At 45.1% G+C, this 13,097-nt stretch overlaps 1 protein-coding gene across 1 annotated transcript in view; it reads right to left on the bottom strand.

The window, feature by feature from the left end:
* col6a1 (collagen, type VI, alpha 1) overlaps window positions 1–12,721 on the bottom strand; it is a 57,918-nt gene extending 45,197 nt beyond the window's left edge. The window contains exons 1-5 of the mRNA XM_072578605.1: window positions 12,295–12,721; window positions 11,770–11,899; window positions 7,493–7,696; window positions 5,409–5,568; window positions 1,054–1,167 (exon numbers count right to left, since the gene is read on the bottom strand). Coding sequence (XP_072434706.1) covers window positions 1,054–1,167; window positions 5,409–5,568; window positions 7,493–7,696; window positions 11,770–11,899; window positions 12,295–12,382 — 696 coding nt within the window. The 5' untranslated portion in view covers window positions 12,383–12,721. The remainder of the gene's footprint in view (window positions 1–1,053; window positions 1,168–5,408; window positions 5,569–7,492; window positions 7,697–11,769; window positions 11,900–12,294) is intronic.
* Window positions 12,722–13,097: the final 376 nt, after the last annotated feature.

Genomic DNA, 13,097 nt, shown 5'->3' with positions numbered 1-13,097 from the left:
ACCCCATGCATTAGGTTAACATAAGGCCAGAGTCCAAAATGATCAAATCTTCTGGTTATATATTCTGGATTCTGGAATCAAGTATTTGGTTGCCTGCCTTTGCTCATTCTGAAGCAGTAAGATCGAAAACATTACAATCACCTCCGATCCCAATTTCGTGTGAAATAATACGCTCTTTTCTCTTTTGGAATGATTGAATAATGGACTAGTTGATAAAGCCAATAATGAAGATTGGGCATGTTGAAATTACTAAACTAGGAGCCAGTATGTGTAGAAAAAAAATGGGTATACTTGACAATGAGATTTGCAAACATTGGGAATGGCATTAACAAGGCCTATAAATGGCTTATCGTGATAATAACACGTATAATGTTTAACATATTGATTAAAAATTTGTCTATCTGCTATTTTTACATGGGTGAGATCACGTGAACAGATTAACATTGCTGCTGAAGAGTGGACAGTGGAATGCATTAAGAATGACATAGTTAAGGTGAACTCCCAGCCAATAGAGTCTTGAGGGCATGTGCCCTTGTAGAGGCTTCATCCCCATTGGCAATCTGTGACACTGAATGGTCAATGAATAGCGATATCTTATTGATTAGATTACTTTAGATTAGACTGGATTACTTACAGTGTGTAAACAGGCCCTTCGGCCCAACAAGTCCACACCGACCTGCCAAAGTGCACCCACCCAGACCTATTCCGCTACATTTACCCCTGCACCTAACACTACAGGCAATTTAGCATGGCCAATTCACCTAACCTGCACAGCTTTGGACTGTGGGAGGAAACCGGAGCACCCGGAGGAAACCCACGCAGAATATCGATCACCATGCACTCAGCAACGGCACATCAAGACCCTTTGAAAATGAAGTCCAGCTCTGTCGCCATGAGATGAGAAAAGTCCATCCACTTTGGAGGAGTTGATTTTCTGAATAGGCCCTGCCAGGAATCTCAATGGGAACTTACTGAGAGCGCTTAGTTATTAAGTCCAAACTGAAAAGTTCTGTGAAATATATTCACCAATGTTGTACAGAATGTGATACTCACAATATCTTGAAGGATGCTATCAATGGTATTGTTCAGTTCCACATCGTTGGGAATGGTTGCTGTGAAATTCCGTCGATATTTGGGACTACTTGCAATCAAATTCAGTCTTGCTTCCTAAAGAAAAACAACATTTAGTTAGGAACGGAAGGGAATGAGATATTGATGGTGCGTTGGAGAGGAGTTGGCAGGTCGAGCACAATATAGGAAAAGATGAGATTTCTCACTTCGGTGGGAAGGATGAAGAAAGCACAATTTCAATGGAGAGGGGTTTTGGAACATTGCACCACAAAAGCATCACAAGCGCCACACCTGCATGTCACGCAATCTAGGTCACTGCATTCAAATAGAGTTTACAATATATTGAACAAAGGCAAATTGGTGACCCCATGCATTAGGTTAACATAAGGCCAGAGTCCAAAATGATCAAATCTTTTTGTTATATATTCTGAATGTGGTTGCAATGTGGTTGCCTCTACATTGAAGGAGCGAAGCAGTACACCTACACTCTGCAAAAAAAGGAGCCTGAGCTTCCAGTTGCCTGCAACCTCAACAACACCCCCCCACCTCCCTGTTCCCTGGCCAACATCTCGGTCTCAGGCTTGCTGCAGTGAAGTACCTGATTTTCTGCTGGGCAACTCTGCAGCCTTCCGGACTCAATTTCAAGTTCAACAATTTCAGGACTTGATGCATCTTCTGCCATGTCCTTACCCCACACACCAGGCCTTATTATCACATGGTCTACTGTTACACACAACCCACCTGCTGCAACTGATAGTCCGCATTCGCAGCTGCTCACTCTCCCCAGCTGACCGTTATCCACTCCTTTGTCTGTCCAATATTCTTTTCTCTCTTTGGGCTCTACCTCCACCTATTGTTTCTGCCTTACCCACTACCCCCTCCCTGCCTTCTGCATAAAAACCAACTTCTTCCGAGCTACCATCAGTTCTGAGGAAGGGTCACTGGAGCCAAAACACTAATTCTGATTTCACTCCACAGATGCTGCCAGACCTGTTGAGCTTTTCCAGCAATTTCTGATTTTGAATCAGAGTGTTTTTGTAAGGAATAGCAAGGAGTTAGCTTGTGGGCACAGCACATCATTAGGAAGGTGAATAGAATTTTAGGCTTCATAGCTGGGGGAAGGTTAGGTCTAAGTCTAGGGAGGGATATAATTGCATCGCATGTAGTTTAGGGGAGGTTCACTGGGCTGGAATAAAGGAGCTCTCTGGTGATGAAAGGTGAAGCAGGTTGGGCCTGAATTCTTTGAAGCTTATCAAAATGAGAAGTGAAACACAAAAGCTTCTGACGGAGGGTTTGGAACGGGTGGATGCTGTGAGAGTTGTTGAGGAAGTTAGAACCGGGGCCGCAGTTTCCAAAAGCAGATGTCCCACCTAAAAAATGGAGCTAAGGGGAGATTTCTTCCCTAATAAGGTCTTTAATCTTTGGAATTCTCTCCTCCAGTGAGCAGTGAGGGCTGAGAGAAGACCCAGATAAGAAGTCGAGATTTCAATCTTGCAAAGTCGCATATTTCCATTCATTCATCTTTCATTACTTGTCCTTGGAAGCTTGTATCCTCTTCCTGTTTACAAAGTCTCCAATTTACATCCGGAACAACTTTAGCACGCAGCCCCTCAGGCCAGTTGAAATAGTGTTTGTACTGGACCTGCATCTCATCTGTAGCCAAGCAATGGGTCCCTGTTGGCACATTCTGACCACAACATATGGAGCCCATGTTTCCTTTGCTAAATGGGAAACCAGTGTTCTCCTGACAAAGTATTAGCCAGGACTCCAAACACAGTATTATATGTCATTGTCTCAGTGCATGGGAATTAGCACTTGATATCCCAAAGATCCCTCTGCCGGCTGCCAGGAACTGCAGTATATCTTGTGAGTGCAGCCACCGTCAAGCCACCAAAATCAATCACTAGAAGTTTCATCTCACAGCTAGGCTGAATCCCTCCTTTACACATTGCCCAAAAAAAGACAGATGAGGTTATGGCTTTGTACCCTACACTTGCAGACCTGACTGGGGGTTAATGATGGCAGGGGTGCTAGCTGGGTTTAACATCCTCCTGGTAGGTTTTACATTTATTTCTCCTGTGCCATCCAGAAATCACCAGATTTATTGATTTTTTAAAAAAAAACTGTCTGCCCACACCCGATCAGACAGGTTAGCGTTTGCCTTGAACGCTTTGTGTTTGTTTCCTGCTTTATCACATCTTGCCATACCATTGCTCTTCATTTATCACTAGTATGAGCGAGCACATTTAAGACAGTTTTAAGACTTTCAAGAATGATACCAGAACTGAGAGGTTATAACTCTCAGCGAAGATTGAATAAGCTGGGGCTCCTTCAAAGTAAGAATACTTAGGGATGTGTTAGGTCTTTAAGAATAGGTAGGGTCTGATAGGGTAGACTATTTAGAAGTAATTTCACTCGTGGGTGGGTTCATAAATATAAGACAGTCACTCATGAATCTAATAATTCAGGAGGAATTTCCATTACCCAGACAGTAGTGTGAATGTGGAGTTTACTACAATGTGCTTGTGGTTGTTGGCGGTCAGTCATCTCAACTCCAGGACATCTCCACAGGAGTTCCTCAGGGTAGTGTTCAAGGTCCAACCATCTTCAGCTGCTTCATCAATGACCTTCCCTCCATCATAAGGTCAGGAGTGGGGATGTTCACTGATGATCACACAATGTTCAGCACCATTCACCACCATTCCAATACTGAAGCAGTCCATAGCCAAACGCAGCAAGATCTGGACAATATCCAGGTTTGGGTTCACAAGTGGCAAGTGACATTTGTGGCACCCACGTACCAGGCAACTCAGACAAGAAAGAGTCTCGCCATCTCCCCTTGACATGGCATCACAATTTGGTATCCTTAACTATAACAGCCTGGCAGTTACCATTGAACAGAAACTGAATTGGACTCACTGTATAAATACTGGAGCTACAACAGCAGGTCAAAGGCTAGAAATCCTGCAGTAAATAACTCACTTAATGGTTTCCTAAGCTTGCCCCATCATCTACAAGGCACAAGTCAGGTGGGTTATGGAATACTCCCCACTTGCCTGGATGGGTGCAGCTTGACAACATTCAAAAAGCTCAATGCCATCCAGGACAAAGTAACCTACATAAATGTCACCCCACCCATTGCCTCAGATATTCATTCCCTCCACCACAGTGGCAAGCACTGCATGTCATCCACATAATGCACTGCAGAAACTCCCCAAGTAACTCCAAAACCTGTGACCTCTACCACCAAGAAGGAAACGTCACGCAGATGCATGGAAACACTACACATTCACATCCAAATCACAGACTATGTCACCATCCTTCACACCTCAAGGACTACAATGGTTTAAGAATCATCGAATCGCTACATAGTGTGGAAGCAGGCTGTTCAGCCCATTGAGTCTATGCCAACGCTCTGAAGAGCATCCCACCCAGAGTCAAAACGTGTGGTGCTGGTAAAGCACAGCCAGTCAGGCAGTATCCCGAGGAGGTGCAGAGCCTATATTGCGAGCATAAGTTCTTCATCAGGAAGAGCTTCAGCCCACCAAGGCCTACCCTATCCCCCCTACTCCTGCATTTGTGGGTGGCACGGTGGCACAGTGGTTAGCACTGTTGCCTCACAGCGCCAGAGACCCGGGTTCAATTCCCGCCTCAGGCGACTGACTGTGTGGAGTTTGCACATTCTCCCCGTGTCTGCGTGTGTTTCCTCCGGGTGCTCCGGTTTCCTCCCACAGTCCAAAGATGTGCAGGTCAGGTGAATTGGCCATGCTAAATTGCCTGTAGTGTTAGGTAAGGGGTAAATGTAGGGGTATGGGTGGGTTGCGCTTCGGCGGGTCGGTGTGGACTTGTTGGGCCGAAGGGCCTGTTTCCACACTGTAATGTAATGTAATCTAATCTAATCTAATCTAATTTCCCAAGGGCAATTCACCTAGCCAGCACATTCTTGAACACCACATCATGGCCAATCCACCTGACCTGCACATCTTTGGATTGTGGAAGGAACCCCATGCAGACGCGGGGAGAATGTGCAAACTCCACACAGACGGTCACCCCAGGCTGGGGAATCGAACCCGGATCCCTGGTGCTGTGAGGCAGCAGTGCTAACCACTGAGCCACCATGCCATCCAGGAGAGCAGACTGCCACCAGGCTATTAAGGACGAGAAACAATCGCTGGCCCAGCCATTGACTCCCGCAACCAATGAATAAATTTATTTTTAAAATAGAATGGTTCAGGCGTTGATGCATTTAAGGGTAGATGCTGAAATGCGTGTAAGTGTCTGGAGTCAGCAGCACAACAGAGATGGAAAGATCGTAGCGTGAGCAAATGCAGACATACCAGGTGATCTGGCATGATGGCCACTGAAAATATCTTTATCCCTTGATTCTTTGCATCGGATGCTGCACTGTCCAGGCCTCCGCACGGCTCCTTGTACCCCTCAATTGGGTGCCCATCTGTTACCACAATCATGTACTTGTTCTCTCGGTGATGTGAGCCACTGGAATGAAAGACATTTTATGCGGATTGTTTGGTTTTCATGATCATTCATAGTGTATTGTCTGTTCACCTATTTGTCAGCACAAAATACAGAGCAGCCTAAATCACCCAAGGCTCCCCTGAGCTGCCAAGCCATTTCCACCAGAACTCGTTAACAATAATTTAATTTGAAATAGAGACTTTCATAATGGAAGTTGAATGAACCATTGACAGACCATTGATGGGGTGGGATGGGGGTGAAGAGAGACAAAATGACCTCATCGCAAGGTGTCAACTTGAACAAACAAATCTTTGACCAAAATTTTAGTTCTTTAATCTTCCATGGGATGGACGTGTCACTGTGAAGGCCTGCCTATTTTGCTCATCTTCAAACTGGGTGGCATTCTCAGCTATATCAGAGGGTAGTTAATTGTCACGCACGTTGCTGTGAGTCTGGAGCCATATGTAGGCCAGACCAGGTTAGATTTCCTTCCTTAAAGGGCATTAGTGAACACCATGGCATATTAGAACCATCAATGATGGTTGTCATGGCCACCATTAGACAGACTAGCTTCATATTCCAAATTTAATATTTTGAAATGGCCCAGATTCTTGGAATATTTGCCAAAAGCAACCTGCGATCAGTTGGTAAAACATGTATTTCCCAACAATAATCTTTGTTTTTCAAATAGGAGGACTGTATTTGTCAGTATGGTTTAATCGTTCAGCAACAACAGAAACTTCAGCATGGCCCTTGCGGAAGTCTAAAGAAGGCAGCTTTCTCCTCCTTGCTCTTCTTTGCAATGCATTGTACAAGAAACCTTAGTAGAGTGGATGAGCACTTACAAAGGTGTTGAAGGAACAGAGGGGTAAGGATGAACCATTGCCTTCATGTCCATCGACTCAGTCCAACCCAGGAAAACATTCGAAAGGAATTTGATTGCAAGTTAAAACCATGAGGTGCCTAGATAAGGCGAATAGCAAGGGTCTTTTCCCTAGGGTCGGGAGTTCAAAACTATGGGGCATATTTTTAAGGTGAGAGGAGAAAGATTTTTAAAAAATGACATGAGGGCAACCCTTTAACACAGAGAGTGGCTCGTATGTGGAATGAACTGCCAGAGGATGTGGTGGATGAAGGTACAGATACAATGTTTAAATCTCATTGGGATAAGTACATGATTAGGAAACATTTGGAGAGTTATAGGCAAAAAAACAGGCAAGTGGGACTAGTTTAGTTTGGGAACACGTTCGACATGGGCTGGTTGGGCCAAAGGATCTGTTTCTATGCTATATTACTCTATGACTATATCATGAACTAGATCTCACTTGGAACATTCTGCCTTAAAAGGCCAATGTTACATCGAAGATGCTTAGAGAAAGTTGGCAAAGTTAATTCTGGGATTCAAAACTACAACAATATGAAAACTAGTGAGAGAAGCTTAAATTTGAGAAAATAAAACTTATGTGAGGATTGATTAGGCCATTAACAGTCTCGAATAATGTCAGTACATTGCTTAACTTTGAAAGTACTAGGGTGTAATTGGACTAACTCTTTGATACGGATAAAATGGTGCACTGGTTATAAGTTAATTAATTCCTTTAGCAAAGAGTATGCAGCTATGTGGTGGGAAATGGACTGAAGATCATGGAGCCAAAGACACAGAACAACATCAAGACCCACCATCAACACTCCCGGTCCTGATATTGATCTGATCTGATATTGGAACCCCAAGATGGACATAGCCCCAACACTGCTCATGGCAATAATAGCACAGTAACCGTTGGCTTTCTTTGGTACCAACACTGGTGTCAGTACCCCTCAGAATAAAGGCTTTACAGGTCAGATGTAACCCTTCAGACTCACTGACCCTCGAAGTACCAAAGGAGGTTATTTGTGAACGTCCTTGCTTTGGTTCCCTGCTTGGAGATATCTAAAGTACTCTCACCCGAGTAGAAGCTCCTCAGCTCCGTCCCGTATGGCGCAGTCTGTGAACGTGCCTTTGCCAATGTAATCCACTGCTCTGACGTTCGCAATCATCGCTGCCTTTTCATCGCGGCTCATGAAGCTGAGAGGATGGATCTTCTTCACCACATCGCTGTAGTGTAGAGCTCCAGCGTTCCACTGCAGTGTCTGGTCACATCGGTAATACCTGAAAAAGAGCGCCTCTACATCATTCACATCAATTCGATTCGGACAGTTCTATTGTCCCTTACCATACCTTCCAAGACGTGGCCTGGCCAGTGGCTTGTACAGCTTTAGCAAAACCTCCCTACTTTTTCTACTCTGTTCCCTCTGAAGCAAAGACTTTGTTATTGCCTTTCCTATTACCCGCTGAGCTTGGATGCGAGCTCTTTGTGATGTCGGTTGAGGGTGAAGCATTTGCCAACAAACTGAGGAGACCCCTCCTGCTTTTCTTTGAATAATACCTGGGCTAGCAGATGGGGCCTCAATTTAATGCCTCCGTCCAAAAATGGCAGTGCAGCTGTCCCCTTGTACTGCGCTTAGACCATTAGCCTTGTTTTACTGCTCAAACCTGCAGAGTAAAACTTTAGCCCACAATGTTCTGACTCAGAGAGGAGAGTGCTACAGGGGTTAAAGAAAGTGAAGGTAATAGGAGTTCACTACATAATCTCAACTGGTTATGCTCTAACTGAGCTCCTGTGTACACCCATGAACTCCTAAATGTTCGTCCGTGTCAGCCTTTGCTGTGTTCTGACTGGGTCCCAAAGGGGCAGACAGAAATCCAGAGCCTCTAAACCAAGAGATGGTGCGTGGCTTGGAGGGGATCTTGCAAGTGTTGGCGTCCCCATATATCTACTGCCATTGTCCTCCTAGATGGTAAAGATCACAGGGTTGGAAGGTGCTGTGTCAGGTGAATTACTGCAGTGCAACTTGAAATGCGACACACTATTGATAATATGAATTGACAGTGGAGGGACTAAGTGTTTAAGGTGATACATGGATGCCAATCAAATGGAGCTGCTTTGGCCTGGACAGTATCAAGTTTCGAATGTTGTTGGAACTGTACCTCTCCAGGCAAGCAGGGAGCATTCCCTCACTCTCCTGATGGAATGTGCCTTGTAAATGATGGACAGGCTTCGAGGAGTCAGGAGGGGAGTTACTCAACTCGGAATTCACAGCCTCTGTCCTGCTCTTGTAGCCACAGGGTTTAATATGGCAATCCAGTTCAGTTTCTGCTTAACAGCCAACGTATCCCTATGAAGCTCCAAAATGTTCCTCTAGCTGATCAGTCTCAGAATCTGGGGTGGAAAGTTTCCAAGAACTGGTGAGGATAGTAATCAAATCATGACAACAGTAACGTTGACACATGGAACATACTCACTGGTCTTCATTAGAATTTCAGTGCGTTTATTTCCAACTCAGCTTAACACCTCACCCGATGGACAGCACCTCAGACAAATCTGCATTTCACCTGTACTCCACTGAAGTGTCAACTCAGACCTTGTTGCCAACTATACTGCCCAGTGTTTAGACTTATCATCTTCTAAGTCAAATGCTCGGTTGCTACCCACTGTTGGGACCTGGATACTGGACTAATGCAGCGTTCACCAATTGGTGCTAATGGACCTGAGCGTCAAATGTCCACCCTGAGGTCAAGACGCTGACATCAGGAGAATTCCCAAGATTCTCAGGCACTGATCACCGTCTGACACTCATTGTAATTTTTGAAGGGATGGACTATTGGAGCTGAGCACACCATTGAATCATGGACAGTGAGTGGGCTTCCAATGCTGGAGGATCAGTAGAAAGTCCGTCATCAGCAAAGGTTGGGCAGCCTGACTGTGAAAGTTGCCCTGTCTGCCAGCTGGAAGAAAAAGCTAGTCTAAAGCAAAAAAAAAATGTGGCCTGGTGAGCCACACCAGCATGCCCCCGTAGGTAGGAATTTGCCAGAACACCAGGACTCTAGCCAGAGTCCGAAAACTGCGGCTCCCCCTCGACCTCCAATCCCACCTAGTCAGGGAGGAAATTTCTTCCCTGAAGAATCTTTGATCCCAAGCCCTAAGTTAGATAGTTGTGACGATGGTAGAGAACTGATGCAATGATCTGAGGCTGTACCTGATACCCCTAGAGCAGAAGCCCTCTGGAGAATCAAGAAATTGGATTACGGACCAGAAATCTATCTCCACCCACAGTCAGATTATAACTCACTACACTATACTTTCCACATGAGGTAATATTGAGGGAGGGTTCATGCAACCTCACTTGATTTAACTTGTTCAAGAACAGTATCACTGTAGAGGTTGGTGTAGTATTCGAAAATACTACAGATAGGTATTGATGTAAAATTGTCTTGTTCGCCCTAAATGGAACAAGGATTGCGTCCAAAGAACAAACCTTCCTCACACAGCTGCATCACTTCATATACAGGAAGATGCTATCTGTGGCTCCTTTGACAATCCTCTTGCCCACAGAGTCAGAAGCTAGGAGTCCAACCCCGGATCTCGAATGCCTAATCTTGGGTTGGCACTCTAATGGAGCGCTTAGTGGGTGCTGCACTGTCTGATGTGCCACTCCCCACCAAATATGTTAGACCAAGAAACCCTGTACTCTGCTACTGTGCAAGATGTTCTGGTAGAGTTTGTCCCAGTCAATATTCATCTCTCGATCAACAACACCAAGAACAGACTTTGATGATCATTATGAAATTGCTGGTTTTTTTTAAACCAGTGGGCACAGATTTCAAACAATTGGCACAAGAACCATACACAAAATGTGAACATGTTTATTGAATTTTTTTGCCTTTTTTTTAAGCTGGAGTGCAGTGGGACCAGATTTAGTGGAAACTTCCCAAAGAAAGACTTTCAGAAAGGTTTGAACGAGACTTTGTTTTTTTAAAAATGCTGGGCTATCAGGAAAAAGCAGAGAAATAATCTAATTTTTCTCAGAGCTAGCATGGACAAGATGCGGTGAAGGTCTTCCTTCTACATTGTATGATTCTCGGAATACAACAATGAATTGATTATCCCTTAAAAAATAGTATGTTATTAGAACATAGAACAATACAGTGCAGAACAGGCCTTTCGGCCCTCAATGTTGCGCCAACCTGTGAACTACTCTCAGCTCGTCCCCCTACACTATCTCATCATCATCCATGTGCTTATCCAAGAATTGTTTAAATCCCCCTAATGTGGCTGAGTTAACTGTATTGTCAGGTAAGGCATTCCACGCCCTTACCACTCTCTGCCTCTGACATCTGTCTTAAAACTGTCACCCCTCAATTTGTAGTTATGCCCCCTTGTACAAGCTGACGTCATTATCCTAGGAGAAAGACTTCCACTGTCTACCCTATCTAGCCCTTCGATCATCTTGTATGTCTATACAAGGGACAATAGGACGTTCAGAGAGACTAGCTAAAATACTGGGTCATTCCTGATGAAGGGCTTTTGCCCGAAAAGTCGATTTTACTGCTCCTCGGATGCTGCCTGAACTGCTGTGCTCTTCCAGCACCACTAAACCAGTAGCTAAAATACTGACCCTGTATTCTATTCAGTAACTGTACTCATTGTATTTGATAAAAAAAACTCAAACTTTCACTGCAGCAGCAACTTTCTTTGTAAATTGACAGAGCTCCAGGCACGAGATTCACTTGTCCACTTGCACAACCCTTCGCCCCAGCATTGGGTGGCCATGCGCTCGTTAACTCCCTCCCTAAACCATCTCGTATTCCCCCACCACCCCATCCTCCTCCGAGACCGAGGTCAGCGACCCTGATATTGCACCACGCGCTCGGTGCTAAAGTTTGTGGCCGGACCTTTGGGAGGACGTCGCCGCATTTGGGGGGCGCTACACAAATGCAACTTGGCATCGCGCCGGGCGTGTTTCTCGGGGGCCAGGAGGCTGCCCGACGATGGGACACCCCAGTTGCAACCTGTGTTAAGGGTGTACTGTACATGTGTGCAACTGGCTACAGCCCACAAAGCGCCACATATAACACGGTCAGTGCAGCACTGTCCCCCATGGGCTGACAGAGAGTTCAGTCACTATATAGGAAGGAAGCAATACAAAGGGAGAGGTCCCAAAAGGAGAAGGAATGGAAACATCTGAAGGCAGAACCAACTCAAGTGGAGCTCGCCATTCCCACTCAACCTCCAGCGCCACCTGCAGAGGGTCAGGGAATTACAAGTGGGGTCTCTTCACTTTGGTCGTGCATTGGAGATGCTTAGAATGACAAAAAAAGGACTCAAACAGTGCAATGATTACCAGTTTTCCAGCTTTTCGACGAAATTTGCAGTGAACGTCTTGACGCGATCGACCAGGGAGCCGTAGGGCTGAACTCTTAAAGCGACACTCTCAGATGTGTCCAGCACAAAGTACAGGTCAACAGGGCAATCTGAAACAAGGGAAATAAGACCACTCAAGGCTAGGCTTAATGCTAGAAAAGGCTACTGATTCGTTTCAAATTTGCAAACACAGAAGTTTCTCCTTGCAAAACCTGACTGTTTTGGATCACACAGGACAAGGGTCCCAGTAATAAACATACTAAGTGAGAATGAATAGCGGGCACAAGATTACAACACGGCGTTTTACAATATTTACTGCTTGAAGTCCAGGTTTCTGGTTAAAAGTTACACACTTCAAATAATCCCGCATCAACATAGTGCTTCACGCTGATCTCGCCAGTCACAAATATTGCAATTGAGATTTTTTTTTTAAAAAAACCAGCCCATCATTTCTGAAGAGAAACAGTTGAAAATTTCTCCGTGACATGCACGAAAGAATACCCACCTGAGTGATATCCGTTGTCCGGTTGTGCCTGTAAAAGGTTCCACGAGGAGAAAATCTCCAGCAGGAGAAATAATATTTTCAAAGCCATGGTTTTTCTCCCCCCCACCTCTGTCGTGTGCTCAGCACACGGGGACTGAGGGAGAAGTTTTTGCAGAGAGAGAGAGAGAAAGAGAACAGAGCAGCTGGGAACAGGAGGTTGAAGCCTGTGCGTCTTTGCCCCAGACAGAGACAACTATGAAGTAGGCTGGTCCTAAGCAGGAACTAGGGATGTGGTCCCCACATCGCTGTTTGACCCAGCCAGACAACTGCCTCACTCCCATAGGATCATTCAACACGATTCATACATACTGCTGGACAAGCTCAGAGTTTGCAAACACGTTTGAAGTCCACCAAGCTACGAGTTGGCAAAATAAATGTGAAAATGTTATAATTGATCTGCGAGAATTGAACATCGAGAGCCCCCTTTCTAAACCCCCTCCCTCCCACCAACCCTTGAGGGACACACCCATCAATTTTGGCCGCCTCTCTTGCAGTGTACGCTTATGCGTGTGGATTTACATTTAAACAGGCTATATTACATTGTGTGTGTGTGGTGTGTGTGTGTGACTTCGAATGGACCCCATCACTAGCCATGAATAGACTGAATGTATTTCCACAGACTGGTACCACAGGGTGGTTAATAATCGGATAATATGGATTTGAGATCGAAAAGGGAAGAGAACGAGAGGTTGAAGGAGGTTCTTTTCTTTATTTAGACAGTCCTTTACGAAAATTTAATTTTCAAAACTAAAGGGAGTTGGGTA

Source organism: Chiloscyllium punctatum, chromosome 10, assembly GCF_047496795.1.
Source record: "Chiloscyllium punctatum isolate Juve2018m chromosome 10, sChiPun1.3, whole genome shotgun sequence".
NCBI lineage: Eukaryota > Metazoa > Chordata > Chondrichthyes > Orectolobiformes > Hemiscylliidae > Chiloscyllium > Chiloscyllium punctatum.
Note: the sequence above shows the minus strand (reverse complement) of the source record. Positions and strands in the feature narration are given on the sequence as shown.